Below are 12,636 nucleotides of genomic sequence, written 5' to 3'. Positions count from 1 at the left end.
GATATACCTATGACATAAATTTTTAAATTTAAATAGGACGTATTCAATAAACAACATACATGTGTACTTGTATATAGTTCGGTGTTATATTTAAATCAATATATTTAAATGTAAATGTGAAAGTAATATCGCAAATTGACATTTTTTAAAACCAAACAGTTGTCTTCGTTAGCTGGTGGATAATCCCAAGAATAAAGGAAATGTAGCGTTTCGTGGTAAATTCGTCAGAAACCAAGTGGGTGTGAGAGATGGCCGATTGTTGGTTGCTTAACGTCCAGTGGCAAATATATAATGGGTGCTCAGAAGAAAAGACTAACAAGAATACAACAGCAAAAGAGTTATTGGTGAAAATTTTGACTCCCACTGAGAATATTGTTTTATTGAGTAGGAACAGCAATATTGTGTTTCAAAATGCCACCTATGAATCTTTTTTCAATGAGTTGTTAACGTACATAGATCGTGGCATTCTCTCTACTCGAGACATTGGATTTAACAAAATGTATTTAACATTTTTTGGTACTGAAAAAAAGAAGTTATACCCCCAAAAAGTCTAAGACAATTTCAACCGTCCTCAAACATCAGTCTTCCAGCACTAACCAATAAATTGATGTTTTGAATCATAGTGAGTTTTGGATCTTTCAAATATGAAACGGAAAACATAGGGATTATGACAGCGTTTTGATTCTGCAATTCCTTTTAATTTCCTTCAATTTTCCATTCATAAATTGTCAAATTATAAAGAAACTTAGGTTTCAACTCCATCGGACGGTCAAAGATAATCTGACTGATTTGGCTATATTTTTTTTGTCCATTTAATCAAATATCTCAAATAGTTTTTTATCGGTTCGTTTACATCCTTGGCTTTCAAATATTCGGTGCTGGGCATAAATAATGAAGATCAATTCAAAAATGCGCTTCGGACACATGCAATTCTTCTTCTTCTTCTACTTCCAGGTAAGGAACCGAATTCAATATTTGAATGTATGAGGTCCCGCGAAAACTAACGCAGTGTCGGACAACACAGAAAGTTTTCTCTTGGCTATTTACAGGATAATACGTCTGCAAACAGTTTGGTCGCTGATGATGTTGCTGTATCTGGCATGTCGGTATGTAGGCCAGGATCAGTAGGGGTCCAATAACTGTTCCTTGAGGAACACCAGAGAGTACTAGTTGGTACTTATTAAGAGACAGCTCCTTCTAGAATAACGCTTTGCATTCTGTTCTGTAGGAATGATCTTATCCACTTGTTTGCTTTAGGATTAAGTCTGCAGTACTCAAGTTAATGTAGTAGGCGATGGTTTGGTGCTTTATCAAATGTATTAACAAAATCTAGTAGGATGATATTTACCTGGCTGTTACATTTTAATTTTGATGCAATATCAGGAATGGTGATGATTTGTCGGGATTCGCAAGATCGTCGTTTGCGGAATCCATGCTGTGCTTTTGTGAGAATTTTTTTATGTCGAAATGGTCCATTGCACTGCTGTGTACAATATGTTCTTGGACTTTGCATGTAATGGAGGTAAGTGATACAGGTCTGTAGTTTGATGCTAAGAGTACGGGGCGCCGAATGGGACTCTTGTGGTTTTGTACAAAATTCAATTTTGCCATAACAAAATCATTTTTGTCTTACAAAACTATGTGATACAGACTTGTTTTATGAGAACTTCAAATTTGTGTTGACAAAATTCATTTTATTCATTTTTGCCATGACAAAATTCAATTTTGTCAAATTGTATTTGTAACACAAAATTGACTTTTGTGTTAAATTTTCACTTCTGTTTAACAAAACTCAATTTTGTCAACACAAAAATAAACACAAAATTGAATTTTATCATGACAAAAATGAATTTTGTCTACAAAAATGAATTTTGTTATTACAAAAATCAATTTTATGTTTATTTTTGTGTAGACAAAATTGACTTTTGTGACAAAAATGATTTTTATGACACAAAATTGACTTTTGTTGCACAACATTGACGTTTGTGTTCAAGTTTCACTTCTGTTTAAAAACCCTCTATTTTGTCTACCCAAAAATAAACACAAAATTGAATTCTGTGACAAAATATCAGTTTTGTATGCAAATTAGTTCACAGAATCCAAACTAAACTAATTTGCATACACAATTGACTTTTGTCGCCCAATTTTCAAATTAGGTAACAAAAGTAAAGTCTGTGTTACAAAAATGAATTTTGTCATGACAAAACTAACTTTTGTCCACTAAAAGATCATTTTGTATGACAAAATTTTAAATTTGTAGTATGCTACAAATTTTGATAAACTGAACTCATTTTTGTTGAACAAAACTCACTTTTGTCCGTACAAAATTGAATTTCTAGTACAAAACCACAAGAGTCCCAATTGGCGCCCCGTAAAGTGTCTTTCATCCTTTTAAAAAAGTGGGACATCATTTGCATCTTTCCAATCTTGAAGGACTTCTCAGGTGTTGAGGAATGCTTGGTACAGTTCTGTAAGAAAACTTCAAAACTTTTTTTGTCACTATTGCAAATGATCTAACTTATTACTATTCTTTTGTCAATTATCAATAATAAATTCGATATGTAGAAAACGCGAAGTTGCATTATTCTGTAAATCATTTATTTCTGGAATCAGCATATTTTTGAATTTATGTTAATTTTTATACTTTTTTTTACATTCTAGCACCCCATTATTCTATTCTCTATTTGATTGCCTTTTTTTATTTTATTTTATTAAATTGGTTGTTTTGGTGGTCACTTTCAGAATTTAAATCGGTGATATTAATATGCTACAACCAACCAGCAAAGCGGGTTGCCTACTATGAATTAAAAGTTTTTACATTTTATATTTTACTGGGTTTTTTTGTCGTCTCACTCTCGTGATGGTTTTGTATATTTATGTTTTTTTTGGACTTTTTACAAATTCTTTTTCAACGACAACGCATGTTACATCTCATCTTTTGTATAAAAATTCTTCTCTCGGTGATAAATTTTCATGAAATATTTGCCACTGTACGTTCAGAAAACAACAAGCAATCAATCATATCTCCTCTAAAATTGCAGTAGATCTATCTGGTTGTGAAATATAGGGAACAACTTTTTAATGATTGTGAAAAGGATGTTGATCTACGTAGGATCGTGTTATATTTTGAAATAGAATTGGATTTAATAGGATTTTCACACCAGATCTTTTACAATCGGATTACTTATTCTTTCACGATTATGTTTTTGTTAATCGGACGAAGGCCTTGGAGTTCGGCCGACGATACAATTCGTATGAAATATCATTAAAAAAATAATACAAAGAAGCACACTAACTGTACACCGTTTTTATACTACAGATAAATGAACTGTTACACATATCTGACCCCCCCCCCCCCCCGTTCCAATCACCTGTTTAATAATACCATTCCATATTTTTAAATTGCTCTGCCTAATTATACATGTTATACTTGTCACTTGAAGAATTAATAGATTTTATAAAATAGCCATATCTAATTAAACCTTTGTTGATCCAATGACGTATAAAAAGATAAGGTTGACGAACTGGGTTAAAAACATATACCTGTATCATACATGTAATTCAGGTAGTAAAATCAATATAAAGCAATACTGTTGGGAAATACTTGTGACAACAGATATAGCAGCCATTCATTGATAAAAGTTTTCTTTTAAGGATAATGTCTACAGGACCACCACCGATATATACCGAGAAAGGAAATGATGGACCATTACCAGTATTCCCAGCACCACCAGGACCAAATGAAGCACCACCAGGTCTGTTTGTTCTGAATATATTTTAATATCCAAAAGTTGACCGATTAACATTTATTTGAACCCCTATTAAGATATATAATTTGTTTTTCAAAATAAGCGAGAGAATGACATTCTTCCTCTTGTAGACATTTTTATTTCGAAGAACTGGATCGTTAATTCCGATTAAAATTTAATGTGAGATAAGCTTCCTGTATGTTATTTATTCGTACATTTTGTCAGTTTGGATTCTTTATCTGGGGTTTAATATAGGTTTCTTTTTGAGATATTTTTCCGTTTGTTTCTTTCCATCAATCTTTTATAAGCAAATTCATTACCCTTTGGAAGCTTTTTTTAAATTTTTTCTGTATTATTTTTTATGTTTTAGGATATACGCAAACTTCACATTACTCACAAAACTTTGTGGTGGTCAATCAGCCTGGTATGATGAGATGCCAATCATTCCTTGAAACACCTGTCCGGACAACATGTCCATCGTGTCGAGCGGATATTCTTACATCTACACATTACGAAACTGGTACTTTTACATGGGTTGCATGCTTAGTTATTGCATTTGTTGGGTACGTTTTAATTTAGTTATACAATCTCACAAAAGTAGATGCTATTCTTTCATTACGTTTGTTTTTTTATTTGTTAGGTATGATGAGTTATACAATTAAAAACTACCATAGAGACACTTAAAATAAAATGAAATAATGGTAAATAACAGGCCGACAAAAAATAAGCATCAATAAAACATTGTTTACTTTAACGCCCAATAGCGAATATTTCAAACATATTCCAGCGAGAAAAAAAATTAACATCAAGTCAAACACAAAAAAAGTGAACCGGAATGACGAAAACTTTTGACTATTAAACAAAAGTAGTGCATGATAGAAAAGGTTACTTATGTCTGTTCAAAGAGTTATTAGCATTGTCCTGTAACGTACAGGGAGTATGCCACCGTCTCTTAAACAGAAATCTTTTTTTCTTTCCTTTGAATCATCGTCAGATTTGAATGTTCCCTTGGTATTTTCTGTCTCTTTTTTTGTTGTTGATCAAACACTTCCTTTCGATCGAACGTGGCTTGGTATTAATTCATCCCACTCAGAGAAACGTACGCTTTTCCAAACGATATTCCTCACTGCATGGGATGTCCAAGTTACCATATTTCAAGACCCAAGTCAACCCATGGGGGCATCGCATGAAGTAAGAACAGTTGTTGTTGATGTTCAATTTAATTTATTAATATATACCACCTACTCGAATGCTTGCTAAACGCATTTTCAAATATAACTCAACTATTTTGTTATAAATTTGCCTAACAGTAACTCGATCTTTGCTCTGACGTATACACTGTACTCAAAGAATATTTACATGTACATTTATGTCAATTTATCACTTGTAGGTTATGGTTATTTTGCTGTTTGATACCGTTTTGTATGAATGCGTGCAAGGATGTAGTTCACACTTGTCCAAGCTGTAGACACACAGTGGGACGGTTTAGCAGAGCTTGATTTACAAGAAAGCTTAGTCGGCAAATAGTCAAAATAATAAATCTTTGCTGAAGGATGGCATAAGAAACGCAGTTCTGAGAGGATTTGCGTTTTTATTTATTGATTATGTTTTAAATTACATTTAATTTATCTTACGTCAATATATTTTACCTTTGTTTCGTTTTCAATCGAGATTGTTAAACAGAGCGCCTTGTGTTACTAATATCACCAAGAAATGTTTTGCATTATGTCTTATAATAATATTGATTCTCATTGTTTCTCATAGACAAAATTTGTATTATACGCATATTTTTAAATTGATAGAAGGCGGAGGGTGACTATAAGAATTTAATCGTCCGAACAAATATCAATAAGATAAATGTCTTTGTATGGATTGTAAAACGCCTATAGTGAACATTTCATCTGAAAAGGTTTTTATTGATTTTACCTGCAAACTTAGCGTCATGGTTTTAGTTCATTTAAAAATTGTGCTAGAGGGTTTAGGAATTTTCTAATTTTTCCAAAATTTGTCTTTCGGTCCCAAAGTTTTAACAAATAAATATCAGGGATGAAGAAAATTTAACCACGGCAATAGTTCTTATCATAAATCATAACCACTGCACCAAATGGTGGTTAATATTCGTCACAATTTTGGTACCTTAATTATTTATATTCGTGTTAGTGATTTATTGTTCAAATTGTAATAAAATGTTGTTAATGAAGTTTCAATAAAAAATATGCATCATTGTTTATTTGTTGTTTATAGGTAAAATATCTGATATTTAAGAATTCAAAAGGGCATTCGAGATTACAAATGTCAAGTAATTATCAACGTATATTTTTTATTGTTTATCATAGGTTTTTAGAAACTTTTACTTATGATCTGATTTAAAAGGCCTGAACTTGTCACATATATAAACTAAACCATAAGCTTAGAAGCCATAATAATGAAGAAAAAAGAAAAAACCCAACTTTGGAATCGTTAAAAGAAACAAGGCAATCAAAACGTAAGTTGAAGACGGACCGACGCCAAAAGAAAACGGTGCAAAGTTATAACCGTGACATAGAGAGGGAGCAACACGTAACTTCCCAAGTAACCGTTCATCAATTCGTATAAACCAGGCGAATAATGCGTTTCTAACAGTTCTTCAGTTCGTATAAACCAGGCGAATAATGTGTTCCTTTTCTGCTTATGGCACCTGTCGATTTGGATGAAGAAGGAATGGTATTGTTGTTTGGAAAAAGGCAAATATCCATGGGCTTTTGAGACAGAGATTATGAAAACGAGGTTTGGGAGAAGACGAGCGCATAATAAAGAGCTCCTGATTTTAAACTTGTTTCAAGTTATTCTCATCTGTAAATACTTTTTTCGAGGTCTTTTGATTTAATACAAAAATAAGCAGTGCATGCAGTCGTTTGGCCTTGGTTTTTTTAATTTGCCTATTTGCCTGCCAACTGTCGGTCATTTTGATGCTGCCGACAATGTACATTTTTCCAATAGTGGTGTATGTAACGCTCTCGCCACATATTTTAACAAATACAAGTTTAAGAAGTAAATAGAGACTTATAATTATGATAATTGAATTTTACGTATCTATGTCATAGAAAAAAACTTTTAAGACTTTTCACAAAAACTAAGTAGACCTCTGGCAGGACAGGGACAAAGCCCTTTACTACTGTTGTGTAATAAGGCTGCAAAGTTCACGAATGGCAAATCAATTCATCCATCCGTTTGACAGAAACATAATATGGTTGTATACTAAATGAAGAACTATTTAACAAGGATGTGACTGGCTTAACAAAAACATGATTGACAAAACAATCTATGTGTAAATCTGTACATTTACGTTTAGTTGTACACGTCACACAACCACAAGTGATGAAAGCAGTTACATACCATTGAGATCCTAGTAATAAGATGCAGCTTAACATTTTATCGGTAGCCATATAACATACAAAATTACTGCACCATATTTAAAAAATCACCTAAAAATGCAAACTTATTTTAACATATTTATTTACAACAAGGCAGTCAAAAATCCAAACCCTAAACTTTTACAGAACAGGGATGTCAACCTCAGAGACAAAGTATACACGTAATAACAATTTGGATAGGGACTCACTTCATTTTAATCATCATGTTTATACAAGGAAACTACTCAAGATAAGGGTGATTTAAAGACTCAGACAGCTGCTACACATGAAGAACCAAGTTCTTAGTCGCACAGTAAGCCTCCTACACCAACAAATGTGAGTGCAACGCCTTAAATAATACCAAGCACATCATATAATACGTTGTAACATAAATTGGATTTTTTCCTTTGATGTTTTTATGAAATAATTTGCTTAAAAAGTGTGGTGAGGGAAAACCATGGTATATTATATGCAAATTTATGTTGTACCATACTTTGCTAATTAAATATGCAACTCGACTAGAATCCAAAGGAAAAAAGGCGGAGCTTCAGCCATGGTATAACATATTCATTTTCATGTTATTCCATGGCTGAAGCTCCACCTTTTTTTTTTAAATGTATCCGCCTCTAAAATATTTAGGAAACTGTAAAACGTACTAAAAGGTCAATATCTTCATTTGTTTTCATTTTATAAGAAAAAGCAATAAATTATGTGTACCACATTTTAGGAAACCCTTTTCAAACTACATAGGATTGTTACAAATTCCCTTAATTTTCGAAACAATTACTAAATGTTTCTTCTTTCGGTTTTGAAAAAAAATAAAATGTAAAACTATCATTTCCTTTGCGAAAATTCAATTTAAATTCGATTTAAAAAGGGGGGTACCTATACAAAAAGGAATAAATATCGGCTACAAATATCTGTGAAAAAACATGATTAGGGGACGTACACTATCTACGCCCCTGAATCCGCCACTGTTAAAATATTGTTTTATCATTAAAATTGTGTTTTAATAAATAATTTAATAAAATAACGGAAGAGAAGCATTTTTCAATTAGATGAAAATTCTGTAAAATATGATACATTGAAAAAAAAACCAATTCTTACCGTCATTAGAATAATTATTTAATCCTTGTCGCTGGAATCCGACACTTTTGTTTACCTCAGTCTGATGACATTATGAAATTACCTGCGCCTACAATCATACACGGGGCGCAAAACTAAAAAAAAAATCGGGGAAAATCCGACATTTTCTTTACTTTCTGCAAATTCAGGGGTTCTATTACATGAAATATACAGACGATCATACACGAAGCGCAAACGTGACTTGCGCGAGCTTCCATTTCATTGGATAAAACTGTAACGTGATCAATTTCCAATATTAGTTGAAGGTCTTGAAGCTGTCAATCATTTTATTTATATTACAAATTTTATATACCATGTGTCTTACTCATTAACATATTTAAACAAACTCATCCTTCGGATTCGTTTGTTTAAATATGTTAACTCGTAAAAACCATGGTATATATAGTACTTAATGTTGGTATCTCCGTCAAAAAACAACTACTTGGTATATTGATTAAGTACTTACTAACAAAGAGAGAAGATCAGCAACGCATCATCACGAAATCATGGTTCCTTGCAAGAGTACGGAAGACACGAGTACGGATCAAAGCCCCCTGGAAAGTTCTAAATTCTTGCTCTTCTTTAGTTTTTAAGCTACATTGTCTTCAAAAAGGGATTTTAAACAATTCCAAAAAGTTTCTTAAAACTAAATCCGTTTGCAAAACTTTCCAAGTTCCTGCCAGACCCCTCGAAATGAAAGTTTAATCTTTATACAATATACAGTACAATATGGTATGTTTAAAATAATACTTAATGAAAAAGAAACAAGTTATAAGTGTGCTGAGATGTGAAAGGTAGGTCAAATGAATCGTATTACACAAATTGGGGGAAAAGAAATCATATTATTCATATCAGAACTTAAGAAACTATAGCAGTTTTTTTAATGGATTTTCAGACACACAAAGTTTGAAAATTAAAACAACTATATAAAGAACACTTAAATTAGTGAATTATGAATATTTACACCACAATAAAGTCATGAAAATAAAATGCATGCATACATTTACAGCAAAAAACAAAGCCATTAAATGTTAATAAATATTGATTTTCAGAGAAAAAAAACCAACACAACTGCTAATTATCCTGATGTTTTGTCCTCCTCTTTCTATATGTTTGTGTTTACATTATCAAAAACAAATTGTTATTAATAACATAGGTATCAATATCACAAGTCTGTCCACTTTCCGTTCTATAGATATTCTTTCAAACGGTTAATACTTTGATATAAAAGAATATACTAGTACCATATAAGAAAAACCTGTAAAATAAATCATGATAGCCATAAAACACAGATATAACATGGCTTGAAGGAGCATTTTCAAAGTTCTTCACAAATACAACATCCACAACAAGTACCACTTTACTTTGTTATCTGTAAGAATAATTAATTCTCAAATTCTTAAAGAATTCCAGATGGTTCTTGGGAAGTATTATCATTGAGATTTTCAATAATGAGTTCTTGCATATTCTCTTTCTTATCATTATCAACCAGTAACTGTACGAAGTTACTACAGGATAGTTGTATCAGATACATAAATGTTCACAAGAAGGAATCTGAAAGGTCTTTCTATAAGGATACACACACATTCGATGTGCGATGAATTCACTATTTCGTGGTGAAAATGCAGATCCCTATGGTTGAAGGTAGAAACTCCTCCTCTTACTGTTGAAGCCACATTATCATATTAGGTGAACTGTGGAACTGTATGAATGAATGGAATGAAGTGAGTCAGCAGGGATTGCTGCACATTAGTGTTTTTCTTTAATCATGTTTCATTGAAACAGATGGTGGTCATAGGTTTTTAACAGCGGTGATTGGTTTTTTTCATCTATGTAAGGTTGAAGTTCTTCAGTAAACACTGCAGTGACGACATCCTACTGAGGGCAGCATATGCCATTACTGGTACAAATGTCTTTCAAAGAGATACAACAATTTCTATTGCAGTCAGCCCCTGGATTTTATTATAAGTAGAGGCCCATCCAACTCGTAGTAGAAGTTGCTTTCTGGTGATATTTCGACCATTTAAAACAACATAAATTGGTGAAATCCTAACAGACAGATTCCTTTGGAATAGACTTTGAAATGATTTTGCGCGTTCCACATATAAGATTATTAAACTTGATATAATCCGAACCGACTTCATCACACAGACCTTTTTTATGCAAGTAATACTCCCAAACGCACCATTTCCGTCATGAATATCTACGTTACGGACCAACATTAACATAACACCCAGATGATGGTATGTAATTCTGTATATGTAAAAGTTTATTATGGTTCCACTTTCTTGGTAAGCTGTCCTGTTGTAGAATGTTTAAAGAATTCTTTGGCTACTGCACAGTCTTGGAACAAAAATAAAATTGATCATCTTTTCATTGCACCTCTTCGAAATGTATGCAAAGTTTCCATTGATGCTTCTAGAACTTCAAAAACTGAAACAGATGTCAATAAGGATAAACATTCTTCAAGAAAATGCGGTCCTTCAGATGTGTTCTCATTGTGGTGAGCAATATTGCAATGTCCTGATAAGATTTTTGACGCATGATTTCTGTTAGTATAACAATTTTTAAGACCGGATTCCAGAGAAAACAAGTGCTTATATTTCTATAAAGTGGCGCTGCTCGGCAGGAGAAAGCTGATAGAAGCCGCTGACTGCAAGAACAGCTTTACTTCTTTGTCTGTTTTATTTTGGATAATCTGCCACTGATATATGTTCATATATGGATAATTCATCTATCACCAGAACGCACAAGTGCACATATTTTGAGCGAAGGTTATTCGGTAGGTTCTCTTCTAAAGTTTTGTAGGACAACTTCATAGCTTGATTGATAACTAAAGCTGAGTGTATTGGGGTTACTTCAATGTATGAAATGCAGCTATTCCAGTTAGTGCTGTAAGAAGAACAGACATCACATTTGGAGTTTCTGCATATTTTAAGATAATTCTATTTATACCTCATGGGATATGTATTGTACTACAAGGGTTTAAATTGGTACCGAACCACCAGATAAGAGAGATAAAATTGTTCTGAAAGTATTTTAATATTGTATCTTTGCACAATTTTTTGATTTCATGAAATATTTGTTATTGTTTCTTGTTCAATTCTTACTGATTTTGTTTTTTTTTATAACTTTTGTAGTCTTTAGAGTTCAATGGAATGAGCGACATGATAGAAGGAATGTTCATCTTAAAATATCTCAAATTGGGGTAGATCTTCACGTTTCTTTGGTATTTTGAATTTCACACATATTATATCCATTTCTATCACCAGCCTTTTTGCTTTTGCCTCTGTCGTAATCTGAGCTCAAGCATCCTAAATATTATCATCCAAGCATTGTCTCATTTATCAGGTCATGCTTATACTTTTTCCTGTTTGTATAGAGATACCGCTTATACCTATAACACTAAATCATCGAAATCTTCTTATATCCGAAACTCTGCTTGTTTAAAGTCAACAATTCTGTATGGCAGGTACAACTGAAGTTAAGACATTTAAAACTGTCCTAATGCTGTTTTCATATTGAAAATTGTATACCTGTTTTCATTTCCTTGCCTTTTTTGTTTAATATATTCTAGGTAATTATGCAATTTTCTTTAGATTTTGTTTTTTGCGTGATGGAATAAATGTTGTTCAATGAACAGAAACCCGCCAAATACATATCATTAAAGTCTTCATCATCTGGATGATCATAATACTTTTCTCTAAATTTTAGTAATCCAAATATGATGATCGTCATCACACCCAGATCTGATTACATAGAAAGACAAGGTTCATTAAATTACAACCTGTGTGTATAAATACAGTATTGCTATTTAATTTGAAGTTGCAAGCTCTGTACACTGTATCCTGAGCAGAAACATCTCTGATGTTCATATACTCCTGTCATATTTTTTCATTGTTTTCTGAAGTATCTTGGTTGTCTTCTATTGCTTCTTTTTCAGCACTTTGTATTGTTTATTTCACCTTCAATCTTATTGGTATAAAATACGATATACACAACACAGGAGTAAAAGTCTGTCACATATTGTCATTTTAATGTTGGCATTCCAATCAGGTGATAAAACACTGTTGTAATTGTTGATCCAAAGTTCTGTATGATTTTTCTGTATGATGTATGACATTCTTGGTTGTGATATTTTTCAGACATTGCTTATAGTCGTAATAGAATCATTTTCATAACAGCTTGGACAATCACAATACTTATGTTGGTAATAATATTGAATCATTACCCTTTAACCTGTTTGTCATTGGCTATCGATAACAGTGAGTTTACGCTCACTCAGTCTGTAAGAGGCCTTCCAATGGGTATTAAGATAGAATAAAAGAGTAAAATACATGCAGGGGCACGAAAAGAAAAAAGAAAGTTAA

The 12,636-nt window shown here is 32.4% G+C and overlaps 1 protein-coding gene across 1 annotated transcript; it reads left to right on the top strand.

Moving 5' to 3' along the window:
* Positions 1–3,409: 3,409 nt before the first annotated feature.
* LOC139517189 (lipopolysaccharide-induced tumor necrosis factor-alpha factor homolog) lies at positions 3,410–5,975 on the top strand. Its single transcript, XM_071307915.1, has 3 exons — positions 3,410–3,755; positions 4,120–4,312; positions 5,140–5,975. The coding sequence occupies exons 1-3, from the start codon at positions 3,659–3,661 to the stop codon at positions 5,246–5,248; spliced, it is 399 nt and encodes a 132-aa protein (XP_071164016.1). The 5' UTR covers positions 3,410–3,658; the 3' UTR covers positions 5,249–5,975.
* The last annotated feature ends 6,661 nt before the right edge of the window (positions 5,976–12,636 follow it).

This window comes from Mytilus edulis, chromosome 3, assembly GCF_963676685.1.
Source record: "Mytilus edulis chromosome 3, xbMytEdul2.2, whole genome shotgun sequence".
NCBI lineage: Eukaryota > Metazoa > Mollusca > Bivalvia > Mytilida > Mytilidae > Mytilus > Mytilus edulis.
Note: the sequence above shows the minus strand (reverse complement) of the source record. Positions and strands in the feature narration are given on the sequence as shown.